At 32.3% G+C, this 19,772-nt stretch overlaps 1 protein-coding gene across 1 annotated transcript; it reads left to right on the forward strand.

Moving 5' to 3' along the window:
• The first annotated feature begins 3,539 nt into the window (after positions 1-3,539).
• Positions 3,540-19,395, forward strand: LOC132755013 (uncharacterized). The gene is made up of 13 exons (XM_060745793.1): positions 3,540-3,701; positions 4,283-4,363; positions 12,673-12,822; positions 13,054-13,086; positions 13,945-14,038; positions 16,008-16,034; positions 16,297-16,320; positions 16,734-16,763; positions 17,134-17,154; positions 17,412-17,435; positions 18,474-18,491; positions 18,914-18,937; positions 19,313-19,395. Exons 1-13 carry the CDS (start codon positions 3,540-3,542, stop codon positions 19,393-19,395), a joined length of 771 nt encoding a protein of 256 aa, XP_060601776.1.
• The last annotated feature ends 377 nt before the right edge of the window (positions 19,396-19,772 follow it).

The raw sequence follows: 19,772 nt of genomic DNA on the forward strand, positions 1-19,772 counted from the left end.
AAAAATGCCTTAATGCCACTATTTTATAAAAAAAACTCATTTACGAAAGCGTGAAAAGGTAAGACGATGTCGACAAAAATATAGCGAAAAGCGGACTACACTTTAAGCATTGTGCAAACATTTTTTCATCAAATGAAATGTATATAGGGTAATGCGTCAAAAGTTGTTTCGACAAGGTGTAATGTATTAGGTATTCCGTCATAATTTTAATCGAGAAAGTGAAATCTATCACATATTGCGTCTACATTTATTTCGAAAAACAACTTTTATTAATTTCTCGTCATAAAAGTAATCGTCATGTGCCATGTTTCTTTTTTTGCAAGAAAACATTTGGCCAATTAACTCAACTTTTCTCGTTTATTCGAGTTATTTTTTTTAGAAAAACACTAAACATATCCTGCCTTCGCGCCTTATATTTTTTCGAATAGCGTAAATCTTCTCAAAAAAGATCGCGTAAGAGGTGACCCTTTGAAGCTTCCGGAAGCTTCAAAGGGTCACCTCGCTTCAAAGGGTCACCTCTTACGCGATCTTTTTTGAGAAGATTTACGCTATTCGAAAAAATATAAGGACGGAATACCTAATACATTACACCTTGTCGAAACAACTTTTGACGCATTACCCTAATACATTTCATTTGATGAAAAAATGTTTGCACAATGCTTAAAGTGTAGTCCGCTTTTCGCTATATTTTTGTCGACATCGTCTTACCTTTTCACGCTTTCGTAAATGAGTTTTTTTTTTTATATAAAATAGTGGCATTAAGTCATATTATACTACAGGAGGCAGCATATTTATCGAAGTCATGGAGAAAGTTTTAACAGTATTGGTATGTTATTATTGCCATTATTATCATTAATATTACTACTATTAGTAGCACTAGCAGTAGTAGGAGTGGCGGCGATAGTTGTAGCATCAGAGAAGTAGCATTGGCAGTAAAAGCAGCAGCAGCATCAAAAGCAGCTTGTTACTGTAGTAGTAGTAGCAGTCGTAGTAGGTACTTGTAGAGGTACACGCTTTAATAGATTCACTTATTAAGCTTTTCATGGAAGCTTAATGTATTGTCTGTGGTTTACATACTCTTCGCCCTCTAGCGTTTTCATTTTTACTTTGATTTTGACCAGAAGTTGTATCTTAATGTAAGCTAGATCAAGTTAGAAAATGGGTTATTTCGGGTGAAATTCAGGGTCACAGTGACTTTAGAAATAGCAAAAATGATAAAAGGTAAAAATTAGCAATTTGGGACATAACCCAAACACTATATGCCTTAGGTGAACGGAACCTATGCTATAATAACCACTAATAGGTAATCTTGGAAACATGTAACTTTGGTCTGGCTTGCTTTATTACTTTTTGAGTAATCTGCAATTGAAGTGGTCAAAATGGCTCCAAATATTATTTTGAGATTCTAGTCACTTTAGTGTTGTTATTTTTTTCTACACACCTTTACAAATGGCCAAAATATTTTTTAGCATGAGTACTAGGAATATCGGGAAAAGAACATGTGAGTAGGTCAATGGGCCCCTTAAGGGAGACAAAATATCCATATTTCGGTCACTGTGGTTAGTTGCTATTTTCACATATTTTAAGTATAAGTTAGCTACTGTGTCTGGATAAGTTCTACAAGTACCAAAAAGCTAGTTTACATGGCATAAAATGCCTATTTGGAGCTTTTGGACACTTCTGCAAGTTCATGTATCTACAAATCTTTTGTATAATTGGTAAGAAGAAGTATAAGGAAGAGATCAAGAAATATCGGAACGACCGGGTCAGTAGGGTTAATAACTGAAACATAGGGGCCCCTTTAATGGCTAAAATACCCATGTTTAGCCTTTGGACACTTGTTTACATTTCCACGTACATAGTTCATAAAAGAAAATAGTCGTATCAGGATAAGTTCTCAGAATTAGAAAAAAAACTTGAGGTCCATGTTGCTGTATTTGGTTCAGCTTTGGATGGTGGCTTTTGGACTTGGTTACCTGGGTGCCTACGCTTCTTGTTCCGTTATGGTACATAGCTCATTATCTTACAACGCAAAGAATGGCTTGTCCGCAGCTAGAGTTATACCAGGGGCAGAGCGTTATAAAGGTAATGTAAAGGCTTCGTTAACTATAGCCAGCTTTATAAGCTCATGAGACACATTTTCACGCACGTACAATAGCTCTCCAATCCTCTCTTCTACATAATGTTAGGGAGGCATACAGCAACCGACTACCTCAGCCACCCAGGTGGGATACGAACTTCGACCTGCCTCTTCGTAGGTGAACGCCAAGACCACTAGGCCACAGAGACAGACATACATTCAAAATGTATAATGAAAATAAATGAAAATGTCACTGTTGTTTTGGAATCTATAACCAAACAGTTTACCAAAATACTTCCAAAATATGATAAAAAGAAATTTGCAAATGCAGTAAATTATGAAACTTGGGTGCATTAATTTGAATTACGAAAAATTGGAAATGTAATATTGGCTATCAAAGCTAGCAACAAGCATAGAACGCTCGTTGGGTGCAAAGGTTTGCTGAAGAAAGGTAATAGTTTTACTGCACCCTTTTTATTCACCATATCTTGCCCATTGCGACATTATTTTCTTCCGAAATTTAAAAAAAATACTTGCTGGACATATCACACAAGACAGACACTTGGATCTACCTACTGGTATACCCAAATCAATATGCTGTGACGCATTCCGGAAATTGATCCACCGACTAAAATTATGCATTTCTAGTAAAAAGGAGTACTTCGAAGGAACAACATAAAGAAATTACTGATTACTAAATTTTCTAACATCAAGTTCCATAATAAGCAATTCTTTTCAAACATTTCTCTTACTTCAACTTTGATAGCGGTCACTTTTAAGCAAATGTTTTGGCGGATGTTACCTACATTCAAAAGTATGTCTCATGAAAACTACGCATTCGATGTTCAAAACAGTTTTGAAATTTGCATTTTAGAAAGTTCATAGTTCTGTGTGTTATTATTTATATACGTGTAGTGGTTTGAAAGAGTCGATTGTTGTTGTTCTAAAATTCCTGAAAAAGCGTCAGTCTACGTTGCAGTAGTATTGGCATTAATGGCAATATTAAGAGCAGTAGCAGCAGAGTAGTAGTAGTAGCAGTATTTTTAGTCTTGGTAGTAGCCGAAGTAGTTAAGTGGTAGGAGTAGTAGTATCAGTGGCAGTAGTCGTCGTTTTAGTCGTATTCGTTGTCATCATAGTTGTTGTCGTTAGTCGTAATATGATATTTTATTATATATTTATGTAATAGTATAAGCTAATATTCTTTGCAAAAGTATTGGTATTAATGTTATTCAATGATGCTGTTTTCTGTGAAAAATTCTAATAGTTAAATTTGCATTTTGATAACTTTCAGATACTTCTTGTGGCCGTTCATCAAATCGTCCTATGGTACGACACCAGATGAGCAGAGGCTATACGATTCTGTCAAAAACTTTTCAAACTTAGATATGCGTATTCGGTTATGACTGGAATGTTTTTGTTTGTTCGTCATATTGTTATTTCCAAAATCAAGATAAAAATAATGCTTAAACGTTTGAACTTGCGTAGACGTGAAGAAAGCAACCCAGAGGATATTGCTCGTGGAATAGTACAGGAACATCGAGAGGGGAATTCCGGACTAGGTTACCAAGCAGCTGGGAGAATGTTGTTTATAAGATATGGAATCAGAGTTTATCAAAATACAGTGAGGATTTTTCTTTAAACGTTAGACCCTTGTGGAGTAGTCAACAGGAAAGCAAGACTATTAAGACGTAGACAATACTTCAATCGAGGCCCAAACTTCGTTCGTAATTCATGTCGATGATTATGACAAACTTAAAACCATTTGGAATATCAATTCATGCAGCTATTGATGGTTTTCCCGAAAAAATATAAAGTTGAAAGCTGCACCTTCTAAAAGAAACTCTGCTTTTGTTGTTTTTTACTTCATGCATCATATAAAGAAACACGGTCATGTACCAATAATGGTAAGGGTCGATCCAGAGATTGAAAACTGTACATTAGAGAACTTTCAGATCGCGAAACTTTACTTTTTCTTGGAGGAACTTCTTTAAAGATCAGATTGATAGAAACCTATTTGATAATAACCTATCAGTTGCATATCGAATGCCTTAGTCTTTGTTATAAGCATTTCATTCTAAAATATCATCTTGACAATTTTAAGAAATCCTGGATTATAAATACTGTTTTCACAAACTTATCAAGAGTCTGTAACATTTGAACCCAACATGATGAAGAATCACCCGATGATGTTTGGTTGTACAGATTGTTCGTTTGAAAAAAATGTTCTGCAGAAGAATTGGAGAATCTGGTTTGGACCCACCTACTGAAATGGTGCAGTTCAGTGTAATTTTGTCGGGGTTAAATGCACATTCCTTTCAACAACTGAATATTGCCGAACAAGCAATCGAAGTTTATCAAACATAATATCACCGCTTTATAATTGATTATTACAGAATTAGATTTAAATTGATTTGGTATCAGCTGGAAATGGTATATTGGGTACGTGACAAGGGAAATAAATAGGCCATGTGGAGTTGTTCGTATTATTTCTGTATTATGCACATGCAAATATTTTTGATATTTGTCAAAGTGTCATAGAATGGAAATGCGTCAAACTCCCTACAATTGTTCAAATACATGTTTCTAAGGTAACAGTAGATTAAGAATATCAAAAACATATCTAATGTCAATTTGGCACATTTGTAGAGGTATAAAATAAAAATTGAAAAGTATTGTTTAGATGGTGAGAGTATATTATTGACTAGAGCTATCACGTAAGGTGATTAGATTATACATAATTCAATCAAAGGAAAATTATAGTTCAGTAAGTTGGTAAACAATGGACCGTAACTCCTAATTAAGTCTTGTAATTTTTTTCAACAGGTATACCAAAACTTGTGTGGACAATAAATCTGTCCAACCTGTTCAGTCAATGTAATGCTCAGCTGAAAATCTAAGGTTATAGCATCCTTAGGCATTTCGTTGTTTTGTTTTTTTTTTTTTTTTTTTTTTTTTTTGTGGAAATGGTAGGAACGATTTATGCATATCTGCAATAAAACGTTTTGAATTAGTCTGCAATTTTTATGTTATTTTGTTGTGATTAATGCTTCCGAGGGATCACATTGTTTCCAGAATTTTAAGTAAACACAGCTTTGTTTATAAATTCACCTATAGGAACAAGGTAAATGCAAAACTGTATATACTAAACAAAGACCCGTTACTATTAAACATTCCCCGTGCTTTGAAAGTGCTTGGTTTTATAATTTGATCTGATATGTATTAAAAATAAAAGCTATAAGATCATCTTCTATGTTGTACTTTCAATCCTTGAGGATCGTTCAACACGACATTATTGTTGTGTACACATGTTATGTGGTATTGTTAGTTTCTTTCAACCTTGGTGGTTCCAGTGTTCCGACTTGAATACCGTATAATCACGCTTAGGATATGTCGCCTGCTTTTTAAATTTGTATTTTGGGGTCTTGTCTCTGATATGCAGGCTTCATAACCTTAGATCTCCTTTCAAAATTCCATTTTATTTTTAAGTCCGCCCATTGTTTTCTCGTTTATGGCACACACATTCTTTTACTCGGAGAACATACGCCGCTTTTCATGGAATGGCATATAGTATCACATTGAAGCTTCTATTATCAATAATAACCGCCGTATATATGCCACATCTGCAGATGTTTCTAAATTCAAAGTTTTACCATTTTTGTGTTTAAATGTTGATTCTGCCTAAGCCGGTGCTTGAGGCGTGGACGGTAACTTGCACTTTCGAGTACCGTCCATGTACAGGCACAATCAAACCGAGCCTACAACATTTTCAATTTTCATTTTCAAGTGTTGGGCTTTCTTTTGGGATTCTGTTTTTCTCTCTATTTTATTGTAGTATTTAGATGACAATGCCCCCGATTGCGCTTTCGAAAATAGTTCAAAGTCATTTAGGCTCATGGTCATATAATTATAAGTCAACAGGAAGTTCTTGTCAAAATGGCTGTTATGTTACAATATGAAGCAAATCCATTTATTTATAACGAATATATGGGCAATGTAAGAGTATCAGAAAATTTGACCTTCAAGTACAAGGTCATTCAGTTGTCAATGTCAAATAATTAAAGTTATGCAGGAAAGGCCTTGTCCAAACGGTTATTGTGTGCAATAAGGTAAGTTCGTGCACTTATAAGGAAGTTATGGGCACTGTAAGATTTTTCAGATAACCTTCAAGTATAGGGTCAGTCAGGGGCAAATGCCACGAAATGATAAGTCAGCAGGATTGTTTTGTCCAATGGAGTATTTTGTCCGAATATGAAGTAAATCCGTACACTAATAAAGAAGTATTGGCCAATGTTAAAGTTTTCGGACGGAGTGTTTTCATTATTGTTCTTTAAGCCACATAAAAGAAAAGAAGCCACATAAAAGCATTGCGGAATGAAAAACACTGAAGGACGGATAGTTCAAAATCTGTATGCCCCCTTCGGGGGCATAAAAACAACACTTAACAAAGGATTGCTACACGTCTGACACATCTATCTCCAAAACAAAATCACTTCAAATTTAAAACAGTGTAAATTCTATTTTGTTATTTCATGGCAGTTTTTATTGTACAGAACCAGTTTTCAGATCGACTTTTCCGAACAAAAAAGATCGAGCTATTATCATAGATTGCCGTTGTTGTCCGAAAAGTTAAACGTTGGTTCAATTCTATTTTATTACGGAAGCTTTTGATTTCATATTTGGACACAATATTCTTTTGGGCAAAAACTTTAAAAGGATAATTATGAAGATGAACTTGATTCCTAAATGACATTGTCCTTAAGAATTAAAATTTCAAAATTGTTTTAAAATGGCTATCACTTTATTTATCGGTGGATTCAATTAATGCTCGGACACAACAACCTTAAATATATCCTCTATCACAAAAAAAAATCTTTTGAAATTTTATTTCTAAAATTTAAACAAAAATGAATTTCCGTAAATTTTCACGTACAAAACATAATTTTTAATTTGTAAAATGAAAACAAAATGTATAGAAATGAAGATATCGAGTTGCAATCAAAATTGACAGAATGACCACGCAGGCCCTATGAAGAAAATACTCTTTATTCTTTTATAAGGTATGCACACATTTTCTTTATGTGTGGTAACAGATACTTTCAATTGGCACCAACCTATATTATTTTTATTGTATTCAAATATAATAGTATAAAAAAAATATGCACTTAATATCTGATTATGTAAACGTACATTTGCCTTGATAGTGTATATTTAATGAGACCACCCTTAAAGAGAGAAATATAATTATGACATTGACACCTTAATGACATTGATCATCAGGGATTGTCCTACATGGTACATAATCTTATTTATAGATGGATTTGATTTATTCTTGAACACAAGTCGTGTGAGATCACCTTCACATGGATTATTATAAATCTGACCTTGACCTATGATTGACCCTGTTCAACCAGCTTGTTTTCATGTTTTGTTTTCTAATTGATGTATATGTGCATGAGAAGCAGCCTGACAGTTACCAGTCTTGCAGCCCAGAGGCCTAGCATACTAAAAGTAAGGAGTATCGCAACCTTATTTAAGAATTAAAAAAAGGTTTTAGACTTTAAGTGATTTTAGGTGGGCAGAACTTAGTTAGATTATAGCAATCAACTAAACTCATTTTCACAATTTGTTACCTGCAAATGAGGCAAACACTGTTGCTGGCCTGTCACACACATGCCACAAAAAAGGAAACATGGCAACAGAATGGAATTTCTTGGTTTATCCATGCATATGGTACACATGTCTGGCTCTACTGGTTCAAGGTCTGCCCGAAAAGTAATCTGTACCATAAAACACTTTAATGAGACTAAAGACAAATTATGTAACTTTCAATACCTTTTTAATTTTATGAGCACGGTTATTAGTTATGACTGATTTGAGACATTTTATTGTTTTCAATAAAGCACTGTAAATGATTCCTAATGAAACTAGATGCTGTTTTTTATCTTTTATTTCCTTTTTTTTTGATAAAAAATGTTTGTCTCCCCCAAAATATCTTTGACTTACGAAGTTAAATGACGACATTGTGAAGATAAAATAAAATACAAGAGGGCCATGATGGCTCTGAATCGCTTACCTGGCTGCTTCAAGTCATATAAGGGCCAATACCAGATTTATATTACTCCCTATAGAGGTCTCATTAAGATTGTTTTGTTCAAGTAAGACTAAAATAATTCAATTAATATCAAAGATATTTGTAAATTTGAAATGTTGACAGTGACGGTCAAGACAATTTAAAGTCAAGAAGGTCACCTTCATATGGATTATTTTCAAGGTTTTGTCCATAGGGATGTTGTGTGCAAATATCAAGTCTAGGGAGTAAAGATGTAACAAGATTATGACAAATGTTTAAGTTTTCAGACGACAGCGGTCTGTAGTGTGGTCATGAAAATCATATTAAACTGGTCATAATAATTATTTTTTTACTGCCAATGAAAGAAAAAAAAACAAGAAGAGCGAAAAAGCTTATCAGATTTGTTTACATCAATGAAATTATAAAACTAATCCAATTGTGATACCTAGATAGTATAATACCTATAATACAGGTCTATACAACATGTTTTGTAGATGAAACGCTGACACGCAATATAAAAATACTGATCTAAATTTTAATTGAATCTTTCTCATCTCGGTTGCTTATTGAAAAACAAAATTACAAATGCGTTTTATCACCAGTTTAATATGGTTTTGAACTTCACCTAAATCATCTAGAAAAAAGCGAAGGAGAATGGAAGACACTTTACTTATTGGTCTAACCTGACAGGCTGGTGATTATACAAGATGATACTTAGATGTTAATAATAATATTATATGATTCTTATAACTTTGGTTCGTATTTTAAATGGCAACAAACGATGTAATAGCGATGCAATAGGAAATCGTTGCGCATTAATTCAACACAAACACATTCAATTGTATTTTCAGTGGTTTTAGAATGGATTCCAGTAGCAGTTCAATGTAAAAAAAACTTGTTTTCAAAAGTTTTAAAAAGTTCTAACTAAGTACATGCAGATAGAAGGTCTCCACTGGTTATATTATGCATCCCATTTCTGCAAGACTTTGCCGGTATGTAGTCTGAAGAGGTGAATGTGTTTTAGAAAAAAAAAGCTTAAAGATCCTGTATGTTTTGTGATTGACATTGTTACTGTGTGTATACCACACTTGCAAAAAAATATATATGTGTATAATTCTGCAAATAAAACAATTTTCAAACATCGAAGAATATGTAAAATGTGAACTGCAAATATTTTTGCACATTATATTTAATCAAAAAAATATATGCATTCATTTCTTATGGGCAAATTTGACGGAGAATTTATAGAAGATAAATTTCTAATTACCTCCCTTTATCTTCATGAAATGTTAAATTCGGTAATATTTTTGTAAATGCTTATTGGAACTTACAATATTGACAAATCTTAATTTGATCATCATTTTTATGAAATAAAACCATGAAAAAAATGTGTTACAGGATCTTTAATGGTATCGCATGGTATCGCGGTAATTAAAGGGTATCGCCCGAATTCCTCGCGTTGCAGGTAAAATGATATGCCAGACGTAGGTAAACTAGTGTATATTAACTAGTGTATTTTGCGTAGCAAATCGTAATCAAATATTTTATATTAAACACTATTTGGAAAAATTGAAGTTCATAAATCATAAACATTTATAATGACTGACATTGATATCATTTTTAGCCTTTTTGTCATAAGGTATTTTGGTGGAGTTCAAGAATGGGCAAGAATGTAGATGGTCACGGACTTTTAGGTCATATTCTTTTGCGTTATTTATTATGAATAGCGGCTAGACGTGGCAAAATGATAAGGCCTGCAGAAAGGAAATGGAAGTGATCTCATGTTTTTGCCGGTGACAAAGGCAATTAAAACAAACACAATTACACACAAACGCACACACACGTACACACATTCGTACATGTACCGTAGATGACCGAATTATAATCATTAATTGTTTTGTTGGGTCTTGATCTCATCAAACACATTGAATGTGCGTAATAAGATTATTAATGAGACTTATTTGAAATTATCAAGATAGATGTGGTATGGTCCAGTGATAAACTTGTCAGACTAGTAATCTAACGATTGCTGGTCGCGTGGGTTCAAACTCAGTCAATGTCAAGTCGTTTTTACTGTTAGCAAATAATTTTACAATCATTGCTTACTGGTTGGTTTTCAGTTCCAGTGTCTTTTCACGCATCGAGCTTCCAAAACGACAGAACTAAAATAAATTTGTATAACCTAAAAATAACCAAGTTGATTTTCTAATTGTATAGCGCTAGTACAATATATACAAAATAAGCAGTCTGATACAAATAAATTTTGTCGGATTTTACGTCAGGAATATTAATTCAATTTAATTGTGACTTTTCAGTATTACTGGTGAAGAAAGACCTCAGGTGCCTCTCCGTACATTATTTCAGGCACGAACGGAAATAAAACCAGTGACGTTCCGTAAATTACCTAGAGTATCTTTCTCATATAAAAAAATATTAAGTATCTTGCGGGATTCGAACCCAAAAGGTGAGGGGCAAGTAGTTGGACACATATACTCAAAGCAATATACTGATTACTAGCTCCATGAAACTGATTTTTAAAAGAAATCTTGTATTTAAAGTCTTTACAGACTCACAGTAATGTAATGATTTCAAATTTCTTATATTTTTTGCCATTAAAAATTTTCCCTTTTTGGGGGAAAAACCCCCTTTGGGCGGGCCCAAAATTTTAAAAATTTCCTTTTCCCTTTTTGGGATTATCAATTTATTACTACCTTTCCTTAAAAAGCCCCGTTGACTCCTGAAAAGTCCCCAAAAATGCCCTTTTTTGTTTCGCAAAACGCAAAATACCGGCCCCTTTTCCCTCATTTTTCGAATGAATAAAACCCGAAAAGGATGCGGGATTTCGGTAAAAACACGCTCAGAAACCTAAAAATGTAAACAAAAAGTTAAAATTTTAAAGCTGAGAGCTGCTGGGCAGGTTTATTTCAAATATATTTGTAAAAGTCCCCCTTTAAAAAAGTGTTATAGGTACAAAAAAAATAAAAACATTATTTATAATTTTCTTAATTTTGGGGGGGTAGGTAACATAAAACCAAGCTGTTGACATTTAGTCGGATTTGTTTAAAATTGAACATCAGTGGGCATTTTTAAATTACAAATTGTTGTCAGACATATTTTCAAGCAAAAGAGTACCGGAACAGAAATTAGATGTCAAATATATACATTCGTTTTACGTTATCTCTGTGTCTGTTTACATCTGAAACCACGTAGTAGAACTACTTTCAATCCGTATTGTTTCCGAGGTTATTATAGATAATAGCCGCGGCAGTTCCAAATGATTTGCTTTGTTATAATACTGCACGTTTGTAACGTCGCTTTTCATTGGATAATCGTGACGTTTATAGATAGTTTTATATACACGGCCGCTGTCAATGTATAAAGAAATCTCAATTTTTTTTTCTTAAAAAAAGGAAGTTTGCAGTATTATAAATTAGTTATATAGATTGTTGGCATTTTATATGGCCGAATATAAATTGTTGTTTGCAACATAACCCTCACCTGGAGGCTCGGGTTATACAAACAACCGTTTATATAGGGCCATATGACCTGTCAACAATCTTTATAACTAATAATTTAAGTTATATCCGTTGTGTTAGATGTACTTCGTGTCCAGGGACATAACATACAACTCACACATGAACGTTGTTATCAAATGTGCGCGTTGACGTTCACGCCATCATCATAATAACTTTAATGTCATGTTGGCTGGATATTGAATCAAACCAGACATTTACATTATTAAAAGCGATTACTAAAAATATTTCAACATTGATAGTTTTATTTTTAACTCCGTATACAATTTTGATATAAGTATTTAATAAAAGGGTTATTTATCGTGTATGATAAAATATGCACTTGTTCTCACGTGGATAATAAAGCACTCCCTACGGTCGTGCAAGATTAACGCTGCTGTGTATATAAATATATAGCATTTCCCGACAAAAATATAACGAAAACCAGAATACACTTTAGGAACTGCGCAAAAAATATTTTCATCAAATGAAATGTTTTAGGGTAATGCATCAAAAGTTTTTGCGACAAGGTGTAATGTATTAGGTATTGCGTCATAATTTTTTTCGAGATAGTGAAATGTATCACGTATTGCGTCTACATGTTTTTCGAAAAAGACCTTTTATTAATTTCTCGTCAAAGTATTACTCGTCATGTGCAATGTTTCTGTTTTTTGCAACAAAAAAATTGGCCAATTAGCTAAACTTTTCTCGTTTATTCGAATTATTTTTTGCGAAAACACTGACAATATCATGCCTTTGCGCCTTAATTTTTTCCACTTGCGTAAATTTTCTCACAAAAGATCGCGTAAGAGGTGACCCTTTGAAGCTTCCGTAATTGAACAATCTTTACATGTTACTGGACAAGACGATTATATTACATGCACACTTGAAAGATTTGTTAAGTCTAAATATTACTTCTCGACTCGATAATCACATTGCTGGAACTAAATGTAAACATTGATGATAATAAGTCAGTTTTTATAGCATATAGTAATGTTTCAATTTTATAGGTATCTATTCAATTCAACACGACGGTACTTGAACCTAAAGAAGGATTGAGGATGGACATTAAAGCTGATCCAAATTCAACGGTGTATGTTATGATTGAAGATAAGAGGAGCAGACTACTGGGTACTGGAAATGATGTGTTTGACAATGAGGTATGGTTAAAGAAGGTCTAATTGGTACAACAGTATTTGGCTCCACGATATAATCTAGCATTTGAGGTCTTCCACGGCTGTATATTCAGAACACCCCATCATGACATTAGCAATGTAGATGTCGGTCCCATTTTTGTCAAAATACTCATGTTTATGAAAGTTGTCCATTGTATATTATATATCTTATTATTCTGTGGATGATATTTTATTTATTTTCTCTCATGTCCTCAGATTGTGTCAATGGTGGAAAACATAGCTTCGTACGTAAGTAGATATTTTGTTACACATAAGATATATTACATGCTATTTCGACCGGTAGTATTCCCACGAGTTCACAGTGAAATGTGTAGAGAAAATATGAACCAAGCAAAAGTAAATAATGTTGGCTATGTACCATGTTATGAAAACGTTCTTGACAAACGTATGAATTTATCTTCTATACAAATACATGTATGTTACAACTCGAGCGAGCCAGATATTGAAATATGGATGTATGTATTACTGTAGCTTGCTCCAAACGCTGTACAGTTTCAAGTTATGTTTTGAAATTTTATATATTCACAATGTTTGCCATTTTCAATAGTTTATGTGAGCATGTTAAGATAATCGCACTAAGGTAAGACACCAAAACATATATGCCTGCCGCAGTTGACAACCTTTTGTTTGGGAATTGGAAAAGAATAATTTTAAATACAAACTGATGAAAAAATATGTTGGATTGAAATTTACTTTTTAGCGAATGACGCATACTCAAAATCATTGCTAAAAAAGAAACCCTTCTTGAAATAGCAACGTATTTAGTTTCGGAACATTTTATTCTGGTTACATACAATATTAATATACATTGTTTTTTTGTATATTGAATAAAGGAAAAAAAATCCTATATTACAATTCTTCCCAGAAACGACTGAAAGGTTATGAAAACAACATAACTTTACCATTTTTTAAATTAAACCCCCCCCCCCCCCAAAAAAAAAAAATATATATAATAAAACACCATTTCATTGCATTAAGCTTTAATATGGGTCTAATATAAACAATTAACTTTACAGTTATATCAATAAGCATAAAACAAATTTAATTTGTAATAAATTTGTATTGATCAAATGTATTTTTCATTAGGATGATGATGTGGTAATGCTGTCAGATATACCTATATTTACCAAGACCAACGCCATGGATTTACTGATGTTTAATACAAATCTTCCTAAACAGTGTATGTATGTTGATTTCCTTGGTTTAAGTCTTTTTACACACATATATATTTTCAAAAGCTTTTAAAATATTGAATACAATACATTTTATTTTTCAAAGTTTATATATTCGACGACCCATATATGTCTATATCGTACAACTGTTTTACTTTTTTGTATTTTATTTACAATGACATTATTATTATTAACCAGGTTTTCCGAAGGAAAAAACTGGTTATTAGATTGAGGTATGTCGGCGGGCGGATGGGCGGGCGGGCGGGCGGGCGGGCGTTAACAATTTCTTCTGTGCGCAACTCCTCCTACATTTCTCAACGGATTTTGACCAAACTTTCACAGAAGCTTTGTCATCAAGTGCCCTGGCGCATATTGTCGGGGTTTTGCCATTGGATAATATTTGACCTAATTATGGCCCTTTGTTGTTTTTTCTTATATAGAATATATAGTGAACAATTTCTTCTGTGCGCAACTCCTCCATCATTTCTCAACGGATTTTGACCAAACTTTCACAGAAGCTTTGTCATCAAGTGCCCTGGCACATATTGTCAGGGTTTTGCCATTGGATAATATTTGACCTAATTATGGCCCTTTGTTGTTTTTTCTTATATAGAATATATAGTGAACAATTTCTTCTGTGCGCAACTCCTCCTATATTTTTCTACGGATTTTGACCAAACATTTACAGAAGCTTTGTCATCAAGTGCCCTGGCACATATTGTCCGGGTTTTGCCATTGGATAATATTTGACCTAATTATGGCCCTTTGTTTTTTTTCCTTATATAGAATATATAGTGAACAATTTCTTCTGTGCGCAACTCCTACATTTCTCAACGGATTTTGACCAAACTTTTACGGAAGCTTTGTCATCAAGTGCCATGGCACTTATTGTCCGGGTTTTGCCATTGGATAATATTTGACTTAATTATGGCCCTTTGTTTTTTTTCCTTATATAGAATATATAGTGAACAATTTCTTCTGTGCGCAACTCCTCCTACATTTCTCAATGGATTTTGACCAAACTTTCACAGAAGCTTTGTTATCAAGTGCCCTGGCACATATTGTCAGGGTTTTGTGATTGGATAATATTTGATGTAATTATGGCCCTTTGTTTTTTTCCTTATACAGAATATATAGTGAACAAATTCTTCTGTGCTGAACTAGTCCTACATTTCTCAACAGATTTTGTTCAAACTTTCACAGAAGCTTTGTTATCAAGTGCCCTGGCGCATATTGTTAGGGTTTTGTGATTGGATAATATTTGACCTAATTATGCCCCTTTGTTTTTTTTCCTTATACAGAATTATCAATATATAGTGAACAAATTCTTCTGTGCTGAACTAGTCCTACATTTCTCAACAGATTTTGTTCAAACTTTTACAGAAGCTTTGTCATCATGTGCCCTGGCGCATATTGTAGAGGTTTTGTGATTGGATAATTTTTGACCTAATTATGGCCCTTTGTTTTTTTTCCTTATACAGAATGCATTTTTTCCTTATACAGAATATACAGTGAACACTTCTTCTGTGACAATTCCTCCTACATTATTCATGTTTTACATTGCATATAGTTACATTGTTTATTGCTTGCATTTGTATTACAAATACAACATATTTATCTACAATGGAGATAATTTAAAACCTGGTTTCGTGGCATTGCCATGTTTCTTGTTACTTTACTGTTATACTTCGTTCTTTGACATTGATATAATGTAGATATCATCTATCACTTTGGAGAGATAGATCGTTGTCATATGATTTTATTTCTTATGATAAAAATTGCTATAGTGTTGTGTTGGCAGCATCAACAATGCATTAATATTGATCCCGTGTAGTTCGACATCTTAACTAAATCGGGAGAAAAAAATGCTTTCTGTTGATGCTATTATTATTATGTAACATGTCAAATTAATTCATGAGGCAAAATATTTCTCGAAAAGTTTATGTTTTCATTCAACGCACTATTTTTCTGTTACAGGTTTTCATATCACTACTCCACCTCCACGTAAGATTGTAGCTTATAGTATATAGTTTAGTTTATTAGATATTTTACAAAATTTATATAATATTTAAGTTATATATGCATATTTATTTCTTTTTAAAGTTTCATTAAAGTACATGTACACTCAAGCTCTGTTTATAATTAATTTAACTTATATACAATTTAAATTGATTTTATAAGATCCAACTTTAGCTGATAGAAATAAAACAAATGCTCAACAAATGAAAGAACAAACAAAATCATATAATTTACTTTCTCTTTGCAGTACATGTAACTTTCCCAACTTGGAGTAAGTTCATTTATGATAACTTGAGTTGCATGAGTGACTTTATCAATTTTACAAAATACTAAAATCATCAACAAGACAGAGGCAATAAGTCCATATATTTAACCAAACACCCACCCCTTTAAGCATATGTTATCCGCTGCCATACCTTTTAATATTTGTTATAAAGTAATTCTTGCGTTAAAGAAACTGCGCTAAGGTCCAACAATTTCCTTCATAGATCAACTAAGACACTTAAGGCGCTAAGATATGCAAAATATGATAAAAATTATACCCATAAGTAAATTGAAAAAAGTATTTTTGTGCCCATGCTACCCACTTTAATTTGCGTTTGAATGGGATAATAATGTTTTTAGTTTTTCCTCTTTCATCTTATTATATAGAATATTTTTTAATCAAAACTTTATATTTTTCAGTACCTGGAATGGTCCCCACTCCTGCACCAGGTAAAGATGTTGATATTAAAACAAAGTCAGTCCCAAAATGCCGTTGAAAATCAATGATTTATTATATGCATGTATTGTTCATTTATATTTCATAATGAATTAACTTCGGAGTAGCTTAATGTATATTGTACAGGTTTATATATCTCAGAAAAATTATAACGTTACATACAAAATGTACATTCAGTTATATATCTCTATTCAAGTATGTTTAATTTGAATATTATGCTCACAGCTGTAAAATTAAAAATCACATATTTATATTTCATTATATCACAAACATCTAAATATCAAGTTGGAATATTTTCATGGATGCTTTCATATAGCATATAACATTAATGCATTCTAATGATTATTTATCTACTATTTACAGGTGCTGGTTTTGGATCTCCATGTAAGCACCAATAGAAATTATTTGTATCTCATTAAATTTAACAAAATGAAAATTAACATAAATACTTTACAAATAAAAGAGTGTCGTAATGTAACTGTTTTATAGGACAAGAAATTGATACAACTGACTTTATTCTTGACAATGTAAACATACTTGACCAAATTGAATTGTATTTGTTTGTTTATTTTTTGTTTAAATGATTGTTTGTTAAAAGTATCTTCCTAATTCAAAATATTTCACATTTTCTTATATTTTAGATAACTTTCCAACACCACCACCTGGTAAGAAATGATAACTTTAAAAATGTCTATTAACATTTTTGTATATTTTGTATTAAAGTCCTTTATGCCCATCTAGGGGTATGAAATTAGTGAACAGGTGAAAGATAAAATAGGTTTACAATTTGCCATGATTCTTTCAGTTTTATAATTTACCTCGCATCAGCGATAATAACTCATGTGGGCCAAGAAAATTTCTGTAAATATCCATCAGAATTTATCTGTAACATTCAATTTAAAAAGACCATTTCTGAAATGGTGTCTAATTAATAAAACAGGTCGGTTGTGATTTTTGTGAACGCGGGTTACCTAAGACTCAACAATAGAGGCAGTGACAGAAACATTTTTTACTGAGAATTATAGACACATGTGTCCTTCAGAATGCAAACTATTTTAAAAATCGAATATGCTCTTCCCTACAATAAAAATAAAATCCCACCTTATTCGTTTTCAAAGTCCGTCAGTGTATATATGTTTTTTTTTATTGCAATTAAAAGCCATGGAGTCTACTTATTTTTTATCTAAAAAAATGGAATAAAACGCTGAACTTAAAGTGGAATGAATGATCTTCGTAACTTTGTAAATGAACTTTTTTGTCCTGACATAATAACAACTAGATCTAATGTAACAGTGAAAGTCATTTCAATTTAATTCAATAAAATTAGGATTCATAATTTCATAATCTTTTTCTATTGAATTTTGACTGAGTTGCTCATTATATCTCAAATTGAGACATTATTTTATAGAATTAGAGTCACTTTGTCTATAGAATAATGGCAAGGGGTGGAGTATTGTGAATGCAATATTGTATGTGGTCATTATATATACCTCTTTGTATCGAATAGTGTTGCAAAGCAATGGCCTAGAGACATCTCAGATGTTAGTACGACTGATATTCACAAAGACTGGAATTCTGCGAGAATAATATTAACATTATCTTTTGTTAGATTTACTTCAAGAACATAATGTTGTCCCCCGACCTTGTTTAACGTGACTATATGTCTTACTTTTTAATTGTTTTCTTTCTTATTTTACGACCAGGTAGAACATATTGGCCAGGTGAGTCAATATTTGCCACTTTAGTCACTTGTAGTAAATATTCTAACTTTATATAACAAATTTAGCAGTAACACAATGTATTCAGTATAAGCAGTCCCAAACATACTTTGGATGCTCTAACTTTACAAAAATAAATAAAAAAGTGTATATACAAATGTTAATATAATTTACATTCAAACGAACGTGTTTTTTTAAAACTGTATTGTATACAATGAATATTACTCACAAATTAGATTTTAATACCTTGACTAATTAACGTATAATAATGGACGAAATATCCTTCAAAAAATCAAAACAAAACAAAAAATAATATAAAAAATAAAACAATCGGAAAAGTTTGTTTGCATCAATGTTTGACAATCATGTAATGCATTCTGCTCATGGCACGTTCCTGTATATAACATGTCATCACTTATTTTTAGGGGGACAAACTACTGTCACTACAGGTATTTCTGTCTAAAATTATTATATTCATTCAGATTGAAAATTTCAAATATAATAGTTCTTTTCCAAACAGCGACTGCAAGTTTAAAAGAATAGTTATGTTGTCATTTATTTGAAGATGTTTGTATTTTAGAAATAATCAATATCTATCAAGCCTTATACAATAAGCCATAAACACAATATTTTTTTCTTTTTCAAATATAACGTTCATTTACATAATTTGAAAGAATGTTTTTGTGAAATTTGAGCAACACCTTTTATTAAGTTTCATTACTGTAACAAAAATTATGACGAATTTTATAGTTAGGACATATTATATGCATAATAATTTAATAATTTATACTCATGTTTGCTAAATACCATTATGTATTTGTTAGAACCTCCTCACATTGTTGCTAAAGAATTTATCCGACTGCGGTTTCCCGAGACATGGTTGTGGGAAGAACATCACGTTGGGTAAAGTTACGGTCCTTTTTTAATCTATCATGAAAATAAAATTTCAAGTTCTTTATTTGGCAAGTCTATTTGGCGTATCATGAAACGAAAGACGACATGTTCGTTAACTCAAATGTATATTGGAATAAATGATAAAATCATACATTGTTGACAGAAACATGACAATAAAACTACCAATCTAGTTTATTTTTTAATTCAATACATGTATTTAATGTGGGTGGCATTATTATCGTAAAGATTGATTTAAACATTGTTTAATGATTAGAAGAAATAAGTACAAAACGATCTATCTGGTTTATTCTTCCAGTCAATATTAACTGTGGATAACATTATTGTAATTAAAATTCAGCCATTATTCGTGTTAATTGGGATTACATTGAA

Source organism: Ruditapes philippinarum, unplaced genomic scaffold, assembly GCF_026571515.1.
Source record: "Ruditapes philippinarum isolate M1 unplaced genomic scaffold, ASM2657151v2 ctg1394_1_1_1_1, whole genome shotgun sequence".
Classification (NCBI taxonomy): Eukaryota; Metazoa; Mollusca; class Bivalvia; order Venerida; family Veneridae; genus Ruditapes; species Ruditapes philippinarum.

Coding starts and splice junctions, on each gene's coding strand:
- LOC132755013 (XM_060745793.1), top strand. CDS start 3,540: ATGCTTAAACGTTTGAACTTGCGTAGACGTGAAGAAAGCAACCCAGAG. Junction 16,035..16,296: donor TATCACTACTCCACCTCCAC/GTAAGATTGTAG, acceptor TTCTCTTTGCAG/TACATGTAACTTTCCCAACT. Junction 16,764..17,133: donor GGTCCCCACTCCTGCACCAG/GTAAAGATGTTG, acceptor TACTATTTACAG/GTGCTGGTTTTGGATCTCCA.